Source organism: Petromyzon marinus, chromosome 35 (genome assembly GCF_048934315.1).
Source record: "Petromyzon marinus isolate PM22_M1 ecotype Great Lakes invasive population chromosome 35, UKy_Petmar_22M1.pri1.0, whole genome shotgun sequence".
Taxonomy (NCBI): domain Eukaryota; kingdom Metazoa; phylum Chordata; class Hyperoartia; order Petromyzontiformes; family Petromyzontidae; genus Petromyzon; species Petromyzon marinus.
The window spans coordinates 3,585,284-3,598,301 of record NC_133701.1 but is presented as its reverse complement, the minus strand read 5'-3'; the positions used below and the strand labels follow the sequence as shown (position 1 = coordinate 3,598,301).

At 47.0% G+C, this 13,018-nt stretch overlaps 1 protein-coding gene across 2 annotated transcripts; it reads left to right on the top strand.

Moving 5' to 3' along the window:
• Positions 1–334: 334 nt before the first annotated feature.
• LOC116948863 (SERPINE1 mRNA-binding protein 1) lies at positions 335–11,191 on the top strand. 2 transcript variants are annotated; one of them, XM_032966044.2, is made up of 8 exons: positions 336–751; positions 3,663–3,936; positions 4,844–4,984; positions 6,468–6,539; positions 7,692–7,766; positions 8,023–8,215; positions 8,397–8,729; positions 9,253–11,191. In XM_032966044.2, exons 1-8 carry the CDS (start codon positions 346–348, stop codon positions 9,307–9,309), a joined length of 1,551 nt encoding a protein of 516 aa, XP_032821935.1. In that variant the 5' UTR covers positions 336–345; the 3' UTR covers positions 9,310–11,191. The 2 variants fall into 2 exon arrangements, with proteins under 2 accessions (XP_032821936.1, XP_032821935.1); XM_032966045.2 differs by lacking the exon at positions 6,468–6,539 and having other exon boundaries at positions 335–751.
• Positions 11,192–13,018: the final 1,827 nt, after the last annotated feature.

The window sequence follows — 13,018 nt, the reverse complement described above, 5'->3', positions numbered from 1 at the left end:
CAATGTGATACGGCATGTGTGCCTTTATCGTAACACGTGGGATTGAATTTTACACCACGTGACGCCAGTGGTGTAAAACCAAGAAGAAGAACAATCATATTTGTTTTTACATTAAAATGTATTTCATGTCGAATAATGAACATTTAAAGTGACCCATAAGAGGTCATTGAAGAGCCATCTCCGTCGCAAATCCCCCTCGGGTCCCCCAACCACCCCCCCAATCACCCCCCCCAACCCCCCTCCAACCACCCCTCCAACCCCCCCCAACGCCATCCCCCCCACCGCCTCCCCCCCAATGCCCGCCCCCAACACCCGCCCCGCCTCTTGGCGCGGGCTCTACCCAGAATGCTCCGCACGGCTGTCTCCCCCGCTCCCGCCATCTTGGCCGCACACGGCAGCGACGCCCAGGCGCCCGCACGGAGGATCGGCGAATCCGTCGGCATCCGCGCCCTTGTGAGCGCCATCATGCCCGGAAACCTGCAGGAGGGCTTCGGCTGCGTTATAAACAATAGATTCGAGCAGTTGCTCGATGACGAGACCGACCCGTTCGAGCTGCTGAAGGAGGCGCAGCAGAAGAAGGAGCTCGCGGGGGGCGGCTCGGCTAAGGCTGCGGCCAAGGCGGGACCCCCCGGAACAAAACCCCCCCCGAAGAAGGAGTCGCAACGCGACAGGAGGGCGCCCACCACGGGCCAGGCCACCGACGCGAAGCCGGCCGAGCAGCCGGCGCCAACGGCCGTCAAGAGAGCCGAAGGTGAGGGTTTGTTTATGTGCGCACGGGGGCCATGATGCTGGGTGGGGGGGGTGGGGACGGTAGCGAAGTGCAGCGCTGCGGCCATTTAGAATTGGCACTCCGCTTACACCGGCGGCGCGTCCTATTGGTCCTGAGGCGCGGGCACGGTGCTCGGCTGATGATGGCACGCGGCGCGCGAGGGAGGCCCCCCCCCGGGCCGCGCGCAGCCCCCCCCCCCCCAGTGGGGTACGCTGCGAAATGTTACAACGGCTGGGCCCTCGCGGGCCGCGCGCGCATGCTGACCTCTTGTGTGTAGCAGAGGGGACGCGGCGCCGTGCGACTACGCGAACGCGGCTTTGTTGTCGTGACTGCACACCCCCCCGCCCCTCACAATCGCCCAAGGGCGCCCCCCCCCCCTATTTGCAAAGCTGTTGGGCCTTTGAGAGTCTGCGAGGTTCCCCCGCGCGCTTCTGCAGCTGCCTGTTGCTGTTAATTGCGTTTGTACGCTGCTTCGACGATTAATTTAGGATTCTTATCAAAATGTGTATTTATCTAAGTTTCCGAGGATTCGCGGGGTGCTTGCGTCCGTATCATGCCTTTTCTGAGGTCAAAGTGAACGTGTTTTCTTTTTCTGCAGTGGTGCGGGTAATAAGAGCCACCAAGTTTCCGGAAGTTCTGTTATCCGCTACTCCTTCCGTATAGAATTGCTGATAAATTGGAGTTAAAGCGATTAAGTGGCCGCCTTTCACTACTTTCAAAAGTTGAGCGACTTTACTTTACGTCGTGCCTGTAATTGCATGCATCGACATTCATAGAATGTGCACAGTCGCATATCCATTGAAAGAGTAAAGTCAAATTTGGTGGGGCGAGGGGGGCCATGGGCCCCCCCCCCACGTGAGAGCTTAAAGACGGCGGCCTGGAGCCTATGGTCGCCTTATCGCAACCGTGCAGCCACACCTCGTGTCGCAACGAGGCGCGGTGGGGGTGGGGCCGTCTCGTGCGATCTAATCCCGCCTTTCAAACGTACTCTGCACCCCAACACCCCGAGATGAAATCGATTAAATACCCAGCTTCACATCCTTTTGTCAAACTACACCGTAAAGGTGATTTTTTTGTACGAGGCCAGGTGACCCCCCCCCAAAATCCCGTCTTGCACATTCCGTCGTGGTCATTCGTCGGCCACGTGGTTCCGCGTCTCCATTGCCAGCCCTGTTGGTCTAGGCCCTGCGCACGTCCAGGCCGCATCGCGTGCACTGCAGCGCATTGTCGCGCGCGCTTTGCAGCGTGCTTCTCCTGAATGCCCAGTATTGTGTGGCCCCTTTTTATAATGTTTAGAAATGTGGTACTGGCGAGCAATTGTAAATGCCCGAACGGCGTGCGAAGGGGTAGGGTGGTCGGGACCTCTACCGGCCGCCTTTGTTTCTCAAGTTTACTACACCGCTCTAATTTTTTTTCGTTGAAGGCTGTCAACGGTAAATGCGGATTCGTCCTAGGGGAGTTCCGCGGCTGGTGCGTATACATTTTCCCCCTAATATAATCCGTGGAATCTTCATCTAATTCTGTAAGCCGAGTTTTGTATGTGCAGTATAGACAATGTTATGTAAGACATACGTGCGTTGTGTGTAGTGAGGTCTCGGGCCGCACGCACGCAGCCATGTCGCGCAGAGGGGATAGCGAGTGGCTTGACACGGGGACTTAACGCTTTGTGAGCATTTTGGCAACATCGTATTTTGCAGTGCAAAATCAAACTAGAAATCTTAGGCTTTTTGATGTCTTGTAGGCAAAATGATAGCCCTTCCAATTATCCCGCAGCTCAACATTTACGTAAACGTATGACCAGCTTGCTGGAACGCGCAAAGTTTTTGTTATTTTACTACAACACGAACCACAAAAGCAAATGATTACTGTTAGCTTTTGAAGCATACCCTGCGCGCTAGAGAGTTCATTGTTTTGCATTAAACTGTACAGTATTGAACCCTAGCATCTGGAACTGTGACCAATGCATTGTTTTAGATTTCAGTGAAGCGTGCTAGACCGTGTAACAAGTCATGGTTAAATTTTTATGTATTTTTAAAAATATGTATTTGAAGGCATAAATGTATTATTCCTGTCAGTCTAACGTCGGGGAACGATTCCTCATGGTTGTCCAATATAACCAAGGTTTAGTATTAAATTGTGTTGCTGTTATGGACTTGCGCTTTAGAAAATCGATCAAAGGGTGTCCATGAATTTAATAATTAATTAATTCGGCACTGAAAGCTTTCACAAACAACACTTCGAGTGATTGCGCTCCTTCCCTCAACGTAATTTACCTGTGACCTAATCGCGTGCCGTTATCAACATTATTCAGTTTCAGTTGATTTATTTTGGTATAGCCCTGTAAGCCATTCGGCTCTTGAATCGGGTGCAACCACAAACAAAAAAACACGAACAAGAAAAACATCTTAATGTGACTGTGCAAACAGGAAATCCATGAAAAAACCAGCAAAATATTCCTGAACAAAACACCTTACACCAACGCTGTGTGCAAAAAATCCCCGTGGGATACAAGTCAAACAACAACAACCACAAGAAAACTTAGATTAAGGCCATCAGTCTAACTCCGTACTACAACAAAACAAACATGTCCAAACCAAAAAAACTTTTAGAAATCGCCAAAAAATGAAGCCATAATTGCAACGTAACAGTGATCACGGGGACTGTGACTGAATTTTTACAATAAACTACATAAATAACATGTAACACCAAATCCTAGAGCCATAGCTGGCTGCATGAGTTACTCCACAACAACAGAAGCATCAATCGGAGTATCACATTTTTCAATGCACCTATTATAACCCATTGAACACCGCCGAGGACAAACGCGCATATTAGACAGCTTTACAGAATGGTTTTGTATTAATTATTTTTCTCGTTTTTCTTTGAATTTCAGGTTCAGGCCCGAGAAGGATAGGCCGTCGTCCTGACCAACAGGGACCGTTCCAGGGGCCGTTCCAGGGCCAGGGAGGCCAGGGACAAGGAGGTCCGGGACAGGGAGGCCAGGGACAGGGTGGCGAAGGACGGCCGGAAAGGCGCGGTGGCGGTGTTGGATTCACCGGAGAGGGGCGGCCCGAGAGGCGTGGGGGTGGCCCCCGGCCTGAGCGTCGCTTTGCGGAGCGGCTCAACGAAGAGCGGCCGGATGGATCAACTGAGATGTCTTCCGAGAAGTATGGCGCTCTCATTTAACGGCCATGATATGGATAGTCACTAGCGTTACGTTGCGTAATGGAGGTTGTTAGGCCAGCTGTGGTGGATGCGGGGGTGAAGCAGTTGTTTGACAGTTAATTACATATTTAGCTGAACACGTGCAAAAAGATGTGTTTTTATAGCACATCAACCGAATGAGTGTGACGTTCACCAAGCCTCTTAAGTGTGGTGCACAGTAATCGCAGGGTGTGCACGTAATTATATATCTGAGTTTAGCAGATTTGCGTTTGAACCTTGTTTATCACTCGCATTCTCAATTATATGATACCTTTAATGATGTAAATCAAGCGGGCGGGTGAGTATTCCATGACAGGATCTAAAGGGCATCAAGAGTGATAAGGATCGGTGGTGGCGGTGGGGGGGTGCCGATCCATGAATCCTAACGTCCATTTGGGCTGTGAGAATTTCAAAAGACTGCCTTGCAAAACACTACAACAATGTCGATTCCTGTAAGATACATTTTCTACAAATGAGTATAAAGATAACGGTGTTGTAATGTGCAATGCCTCTGCCGTTTAATGTTTTGTTGTATGGAAATATGTTGATCTCTTTTTTTATTGATTATAGTTGTGATTATAACAGCATTATGATCTGCTTGCTTTCTACACATTTTACAGTTTTAAACTGCTGTTGATATTGAAAACAAGACAGCCTGGATGAAAAAGACGCTTACTCTGGGGGTTGGGGATATGTACTTCCAAATGTATTGTGATCTCCTGTAGGGCATTTTAAATTATTAACATTAATATTTGTGTGTGTGTGGTAAGGTTAATTTTACAATGCATGGTGTTGCATGCAGGTGCGCTTGATCTTCAGATTTAGTTTTTTTTACCCACTGCTGCTGTCCCGTTGTGTCTCACAATGCAGCAGGTCGATGGATCGGCCTCCGAGGGGCCGAGGCAACTTCCGAGGCTTCCGGGGACGTGGCCGAGGCATCGGACGCAACCCTGATGGATTTGACGGACGTGGAAAACGCGAGTTTGAGCGGCACAGCGGCAGTGACAAGACGTGAGCCCGCGCGCGCGCCTAACATGCAGCGCGCACAGATTGTTGAATGCATAACGACTTGTGGAGGTCTTGCTGTGAAAGATGTCTTGTTTGTTCATGAGCCCAAACCAAACATTGCACTTGCTGATTACCACCTGAGGCAGTGATACTTTAGCCGCTTAAATTTCTTTGTCGTCAAATTTCTTTGTCGACAAAAGTTAATGTGAAATACGAAAGTTACTTACATTTTATTGCTTAAATTTGGAACGTGTGATACCATTTGAATGTGTCGGTTATCAACTTATTTACTCATCAGCCAAATATGTACTACATTTTTGATATGTAGTACCAGTTTATGTTCTGGCCAATGTATGTGTGACTGGCTAAATGTTTAAAACAACTGCATGGTTATGGCTGGTACGGATTACCCCTGTAATAACACTAGGGAAGGGGAAAACAAATGTAACACTATGGTTTTCATTGTTTGATTAGAATTGCGTGGTTGGTATTTGTTGTGTGATGAATTGTTCAGATGTGTGCCTTAAGTGATTAGGTTTCTGTACAGTAAGGCACCGAGCTTGCCAGTTGGTGCTGCTTGTGGTGGGTCTCATCTCTCAACGTTGCTAAACTCTTGATGCTGAAACGTGGTCTTTGGATTGCATGCAGGGGGGGGGTTTTTACCCTTCTACTCAGACCAGTTGGTCTTAGTGCATGTATTGTCATAAAAAAATAACCACACCTTAACGTTATTTCCCTTAACTTCATTGTGGTAGGGGCTGTTTTTGAACGCTGCTCTGAGTTGCAAGTTTGACCCTGATGCTATAGCTTTTGGTGGCAATCGTGGCTAAAGTTGGTGGCCGAATGTTTGGAGAGATTAGGTCATTGGTAGGCTTGAGTTACAAACGTTTCCACGATGTAAGTATCCCCTGGCTAAAAATAGTACGGTGAGGGTGCATGTGTATGCAACTCGCAAATGGCACTGTACTGGAGAGGTGGAGCCAGAGGTGTCACAAGCAGTGATGGGACGCGGGGGCTGCACAAGCTCTAGAGAGAGCGACGTGAGGCAGGGCCGGCAATCGGCTGCAGGATTGATGCAGCACAGCTGTCAGTGGCTATAGAGTTCCGATCGACGCCTTAAGGTTAAGGGTTTCAATGGCCTCGTTCTGAGAATTTCAAACAGGTGCCATGTTGAGCCATTTACGGCAATCCTAAATAAATTCCAATGCAGACAAAAATATAAAAAAAAAACACCCTAGAGTTGGAAATGCTTTGCTGAAAAACGTTACTTGGCACCAAGATGTCTGCTGTTTAGACTCAACCCAAAGAAGATATGTTTCCGCTACATTTCAATACAAATTTTAGTTCAATAAAATCGGCACATCAGTTTTCAACGCGAGTGACATTCCGATTGGACGTAGTTTCTGCTTTGACGAGGGAGTTGCGAAAACAGCTTTTGATGGAGCCGCGGTCACTGTCGAACGCGTGCTGACTTGTGCCGGCCTAGTGGTCTGAAGCCGGAGGACAAGCGTGGAGGGAGTGGCTCGCACAACTGGGGCAACGCCAAGGACGATGCCAGGTGAGGGGGGCGCAGCCCGGCTCCGCTTGGGCAGAGGGGGGGGAGGGGGTCTACCTTTGTCCCTCCTGCAGGGTGTCACTAGTGGAGTTGATCAGACTAGCACTTGTACAGCCCTTTGGCGTCTACCACTATTTTATATTACTCCACAGTTACATTTTGCTCATGGGTGACGCAATTGACTTGTGCATTGTAGTTGCAAATTAACTTGGCAGTTGGTATAAAATTGGGAAAAAATAATTGAAAGTTAATGTTTAGCGACAAAAAAAAAACTTCACCTTGGTGGGGTGGATGATGTACCAGAGCTGTCAATGTTCAGTCTGGTGGCCGCACCTGCAGCGTGGGACTTAGGAAAGCCGTTGATTTGCCTCCCCCTTTTACAAAACGGAGCACGACGCTGCCACTCGCTCTTGGCACGGTCCACACTGAATGCCACCCACTTCTCCCACTCCCGTCCTCGAGTGACCTAGGTAGGGCCCACTCAACAGATCGTGGCCACACAGCTTCTGACCAGGTCTCTGTAGTACCTTTGTGTCCGATGTTGTGGCTCGGTGAGAAGGCTTCCTGTTGGGTCTGTGTTACCTCCGAACATACTCAAATAGAAGACCTCTCGTATTTCAGGGATGTTAGATATGAACATTTTCCAGGGAGGCTGTTGCCTTTTGGTCGTTAAAGTGCATCACGTCATGTTTTGGGGTGTGACGTCCGGTTTGTTGAAAATGGAGGGTTTACCTATTTGTTTTCTGTGGCAAAGTATACATTGTGATATGTTCATGCTGTCAGCTGTTTTCATCAACAGAGCATCACAAAATACTAAATGAAAGCAAAATGCAGCCAATGGCATGTTGAAAACCAAACACCGGTTACCTTCCCAAGCAAAAAGCAGCAATGAGTCGCAAGAAAAAAACCTGCGTTTCAGCACCAGCACGTGTATCCAGTTATGGATGCCTTTTGCATATTGTTGTTGATTTTAAGTGAGTGCAGCAAAACTGACTCAAGTGCAATAGTTGGAGCAACCAAATTCCTGTTGGTATGCAGTTGGGTACAATCTTGAATAGTGTTTGTGGTGGTGTGTTATTTGCGGTGGTGTTGGGCTGGTTCTGGAGATTTGTGTGAGTGGTGGTTGTGACATGGTGGCCGTGTGCCTGTGTGCAGTGAGATTGACCAACCGGCAGCCACTGAGGAGCATGTGGAGCACGAGGAAGTACAGACCACTGAAACCGAGAACAAGTACGTGGATCTCCCAGAGCAGTGTGGGCATTGTGCACTTATTGATGGTGGTTTTATTATAAAATGTGACACCTGTTTATGGGTAAATGTGTTTTGTGGATTTTGCGGCACAAGCTTTCGCCTTGGTTTGTTTGTGAAATGGTAGCATTGAATCATGGTTTATATTTAATGTTTGCTGCAGTCTTACAATGGTCAATACGGTTTTATTTCTCAACGTGGCCCCACGTGCCTGAACTAAACATTTGCGCTGTCTCAGGGAAAACGAAACCGACGAAACAAAGGATGAGGAGGAGGGATCCAAGGAGATGACACTTGACGAGTGGAAGGCTGTGCAGGAGAAGGCACGTGCCAAGGCCCAGTTCAACATCCGCAAGCCTGGCGAGGGGTGTGACTCTGCTCAGTGGGGCAAGAGCTACGTCATGCGCAAGACCAAGCCCGTGGAGGGAGAGGTGAGGACCAAGCTGCTACCACTCCTTAATGTCATATTGGTAGATGAGGTGCCATTGGCTGTCGTTTAATATTTACAATGGAAATCAAGGTTTACTGTAATTGTGTCGGGGTGGCGTTAGTGGGGGATGCTTTCACTGTCCAGTCTGTAGCAATGTACCTTGCTGGTATGCCCTCTCATAGGTCCAGCTGGAGTCTACTGCCGACCATCATTTCCGCCGTTCGTCCAATGACATAACCTCCAAGCTTGAGATCAACTTCGGGGACCACTCTCGACGTGGACGTGGCGGTCGAGGGGGCGGTGCACCGCGTGGAGGTCGTGGTGGAGGTGCCATGGCCGGACCCCCAGGCGCTGTTGTCGGAGGTCCAGGTGTTGTCGTCGGGGCTCCAGGCACTGCTCCTGCTGGTCCCAGTGCCAGTGCCATTGTCGCCGGTGCCCCAGGGCCGTCTGGCATGCCACCACCTCGCGGCGGAGGCAGGGGCATGGGCCGTGGTGCTCCCAGAGGAGAGAGGCCGGTGAGTCCCCAGCTCTTTGTGGACGAATAGCACTACTACCATCCGGCTTACAGGATAAATTAATTTAGGACCTGCAATTTCTTTATCACAAGGTCTGCCAAATTGTTGGTATGCAAAAATATACAAAAGTCAGTTTGGATGTAAATAATGAATACATCCTTTTAAAAATGCTTTCGGGATTAAGCACAATTTTGCCAAGTGACAACATTTTGGGGATTAGTGGTTTGGCCCAGAAGACAAAACGACTGAGGCCAAAGCTGATGTTTTTTGATGCAGCACTAAAATGATAATTCAGCATGGGCTTGTTGACAAGCGGATGTAGGCTTAACCTAGCTACCCTGGAAATAGTTAATACATAAATTGGCTGAAGCAATTATCTACCCTGTATTTAACACGTGGGCAAATTATGCATCGTGGTTAATGTTACATTCTGTATGGGCAAAAGTCAAGCAAATATTACAAAGAATTACTACTTTTTGGATTTTGTCTTTTGTTTATGAAATTCTGATGTCCTTTGTTGCAGTCGGCTGTGATCGTCCCGAACGTGGATGACCCAGAGGCTTTTCCCGCTTTGGCCTAGAAGCCAGAAAGGATGGAGTCGTCTCACGCCTGCTTTAATGCTCCTCCCAGAAAACCACATGACAGCACAGGAGTTCAACTATTATTATTAACGTTATTATATGTGATTTACATTAAACTCTTGGCTTTCAGTTTTGTTTCAATGCAAACCCCTTCACTGGCAACACTGTCAGCCGGCATGCAACTTGTCAAAGCCCGATGGCAGTTGGAGAAACAATTACGTGTGCTAAAATGGGGGTACCCCTGGTTCACGTGGAGGCAAACGGCGCAATTTTCTTCCTGCTCATGAAATAAAATGCACCATCGGTAGGGCACGCTACACTAGCGCCATTCCTGCCACCAACTTGGAGACATAGGGGTCAAAGGATGAATTATGCTCCCATATACCCATGCGTGACTGAAATGCGTGACTTTCCAACCCCAGTGTGTCTGCTTGTTGGCCGTGCTTTTCAATATCAAGAGCATGTGTTACCATTGGGTTCTCCACCTAGCCGCCATCACTGATTTGGTACAGTATTTAATGCTACCAGTGTTTGAAATTTGTGTTAAATGACCTTTAAAAAATTAACACTACTACTGATCATTTAGTTTTAACAAGTTCACTTCAAGTTTCAGTGGCTTGTTTTTTTTTTTATTTTGCCAGTGAAGGGGTTAATCAGTTTTGCTTACAGTGACAGTAGTGACTGTTTTTCAACTCAAAGCAGGGGACAAATGGGTGGTGTTTTCTTTGTGTATACGCTTTCGCAGACGACGACGAGCGTTTTCACACTCACTCTGCGTCATGGCAATGGCATGTTTTTGCTCACTTAAGGGCAACATTGTGCATATTTGCCAGTTTCTCACTTCCTCTACGTTGCAATGGTGATGGGGAGGCAAGTGGTGGTCATGGAGAAGGGGTGAGGGGGGGTGGCGGGTTAAAACACTTAGAACACCGCAGTGTTTAACTTGTGGAGATTTAGAGCATGGCATGATGACGTTTCCTAGTGTGTGGGGATGTGCGCCCACATTGTGTGTTACCTGTATACCATCCTAGGTGAGTAGCAGCTGCTTTGCGTGTGCCAGCCAATGGCCACGTACCTCCGTCTCGTACATTCAAACCAAGACGAAAAAAAGATGCAGTCGTCTGCTGACAACTTTTTGCGAGAAATTCGTTCACAAAGACGTCTTTACAAATTGCCGTGAGCCACATGCGAGGAGGCGCGGTGAGCGTGAAAAGGGCCCACTATCAGTTGTGCAACGCTGTTAAGTGTCTCCGCTAGAAATGTGTTCTCCTTGGAAGATGTGTGCTGCTGCAGGGTCGTTATATTCTGGTGGCGATATTTGAGTGGGTGGTGTTTTCTTGTGAATACATTTGCCCCCCCCCCCCTTCCGTGCAGTATGCAAGTCTGCGGTGTAACCTTTTCGGACTAAAAGCTTGCAGTGTTTGCAGTGCAACGTTTATTTTTCATGATCAAAGTTTTCTTTTTCTTATGTAGGTTTATTAGAAAAAACTGTTCAACTGACGTATAGTTTAAAAAATTGGTGTTCAGTTTTGGGGTTGCAATAGTTACTGCTTTACTCTGGCCTCTGAACTGATTGATTTGGAAAGTTTAACTTTTTTCCTTTATTATTTTGTATGGAGAAACCACCACTTGATATTGTACAAATGTGCAACCCAAGCGACTCGACAACTCGTGCTGTGCGACCAGAATAAAGACAGGAATGCTGTGGAGAGGAGACTTACGTTAATATGGTTTATTGAGAGTTTTTCACAAAAGAGGACTGCTGTTAAATTAAAAGACTTCTTTTTTTTTGGTGGAGTGATGGTGGGAATGTAAAGACCCTTGGCTTGGCATACCTTTTTGGCAACACTGTTCATTAAACACATCCTGATAAAAAAACAAGTTTGCATGCACAGTATTTGCACATGTGTAGGTGCTCAACAGTTTTAGCTTGTGTAGGAGCCTGTTCGTGCTTAAAGCTAGCTTTAAAAATAATGGGATATTTTGTTATTAGCTTTCGGTGTTTTATAAACAATGCAAATTCATATTCTTAGTTTTTTCGGTAAAGTCACGTTGAAGAGAAACAACAAAATAACAAAATATATATAAAACAATAAAAAATTCTCACGACGTTTCGACCATAACTCAAACGGTCATCAGGTGATGATATAAAACAATAAAAAATTCTCACGACGTTTCGACCATAACTCAAACGGTCATCATCACCTGATGACCGTTTGAGTTATGGTCAAACGGTCGAAATGACCGTTTGAGTTATGGTCAAACGGTCGAAATGACCGTTTGAGTTATGGTCGAAACGTCGTGAGAATTTTTTATTGTTTTATATATATTTTGTTGTTTCTCTTCAACGTGACTTTACCGAAAAAACTAAGAATATGAATTACTGCAGTCACGAAAGCTTTAAATCAAAATTTAATGCAAATTCAGTTATATTTCAATGGAACATTTTGATGAGCAACTTTTTCTAGCCCTTGAGCTAATGTAATGGATTAAAGGGGTGCACACACTGAATGTAACATGGTAACCATTGACCTCCATGATAGCCGAAACACTTAAATTAACAGGCCAGCGGTTAAAAAAAATCCAATTAAAACTGCAATAATAGCGGTAAATGTATGCAATATGCTACCGCTCAGTCCAATGCAGAAATGTGTACTTAAACATTACGCGTTAAAAAAATGTAATTGGTATCGCGTCACTACGAATTGCATCTCAATCGCCGAGGAACAAAGCTGGAAGTCTGCCAGGCGGTGAGGCAGCGCCAATCATTCATCTGTAGCGCTGTAAAGATGTTTTCAGACAATTTTATGTGCATGTGAGGAAATCCACGCAGTCGACAGTCCCAAACACTCCCAATACGGAAGGGACGATGTCACTCCACACTTTTGCTATGATGCATTCTGCAGGCATGCTCGGGTGTCGCATTTCGATGCGCACGGGAGGGATTGTCAATATTTATGTCCATTCCACTAAACCTCGCCTGCTGAATTACAGGCGTGCACCACTACCCAAGCTGTGTCAATTTACATCGGTGACCAGTTGAGAAATTGGAATTTGCGTTAGGCTTTTTCATGAGCAGACGTTTGCATACCTGTCAACCCCTTATCAGTACATCTTATTACACACCAATTCAGACATTATTGGTCACCCCGTGCCCTTGTACACCTCAACGTTCAACCTACAATGTCCCATCACAAGGGAGAAGCACAAACATTAAAATTGTTGCCTTTATTCAAACGGCTGTATGCCGTGTGGACCTGAAAAAATCTCTTTTTTTTTCCCGTACAAGAATACAGGTAAACAGCATGGGTTGGGCAGGTATTCTTTTGGGCAGTAACCCGCTTATGTGGAATGACTGCCAATGGCAGTCCACAAATTCTCGGCAATTGTGTTGGACGTCCACAAGGGAACCATTTTGTGTGCTCCCCCTGTGACCGTATGGAAACTGGCGTCGTGTTTAGAGGTTGCCCTTCCACTGGCCGCGCGTGTTGTTGCTTAGAACATTGCATACATCTCAACCCCTTATAAATGCCTACCTTGGGCCAATTCAGACCTTATTGGTCACCTTGTGCCGCTTTAAATCTCAACGTTCATCCTACAAAGTCCCATGATGAGGGAGAAACAACCCGAATTTAAACAGCTGTACGCCGTATGGACGTGAAAAGTCAAGTTCCGTGTACAAGAATACGCGTAAACCGTATGGGTTGA

What these genes read in the sequence shown, in the direction of transcription:
- LOC116948863 (XM_032966044.2), top strand. Translation starts at nt 346, where the DNA reads ATGCTCCGCACGGCTGTCTCCCCCGCTCCCGCCATCTTGGCCGCACAC. An exon ending in ACTGAGATGTCTTCCGAGAA is followed by an intron (nt 3,937 to 4,843) that starts GTATGGCGCTCT and finishes CTCACAATGCAG; the next exon opens with CAGGTCGATGGATCGGCCTC. An exon ending in AACGCCAAGGACGATGCCAG is followed by an intron (nt 6,540 to 7,691) that starts GTGAGGGGGGCG and finishes GCCTGTGTGCAG; the next exon opens with TGAGATTGACCAACCGGCAG.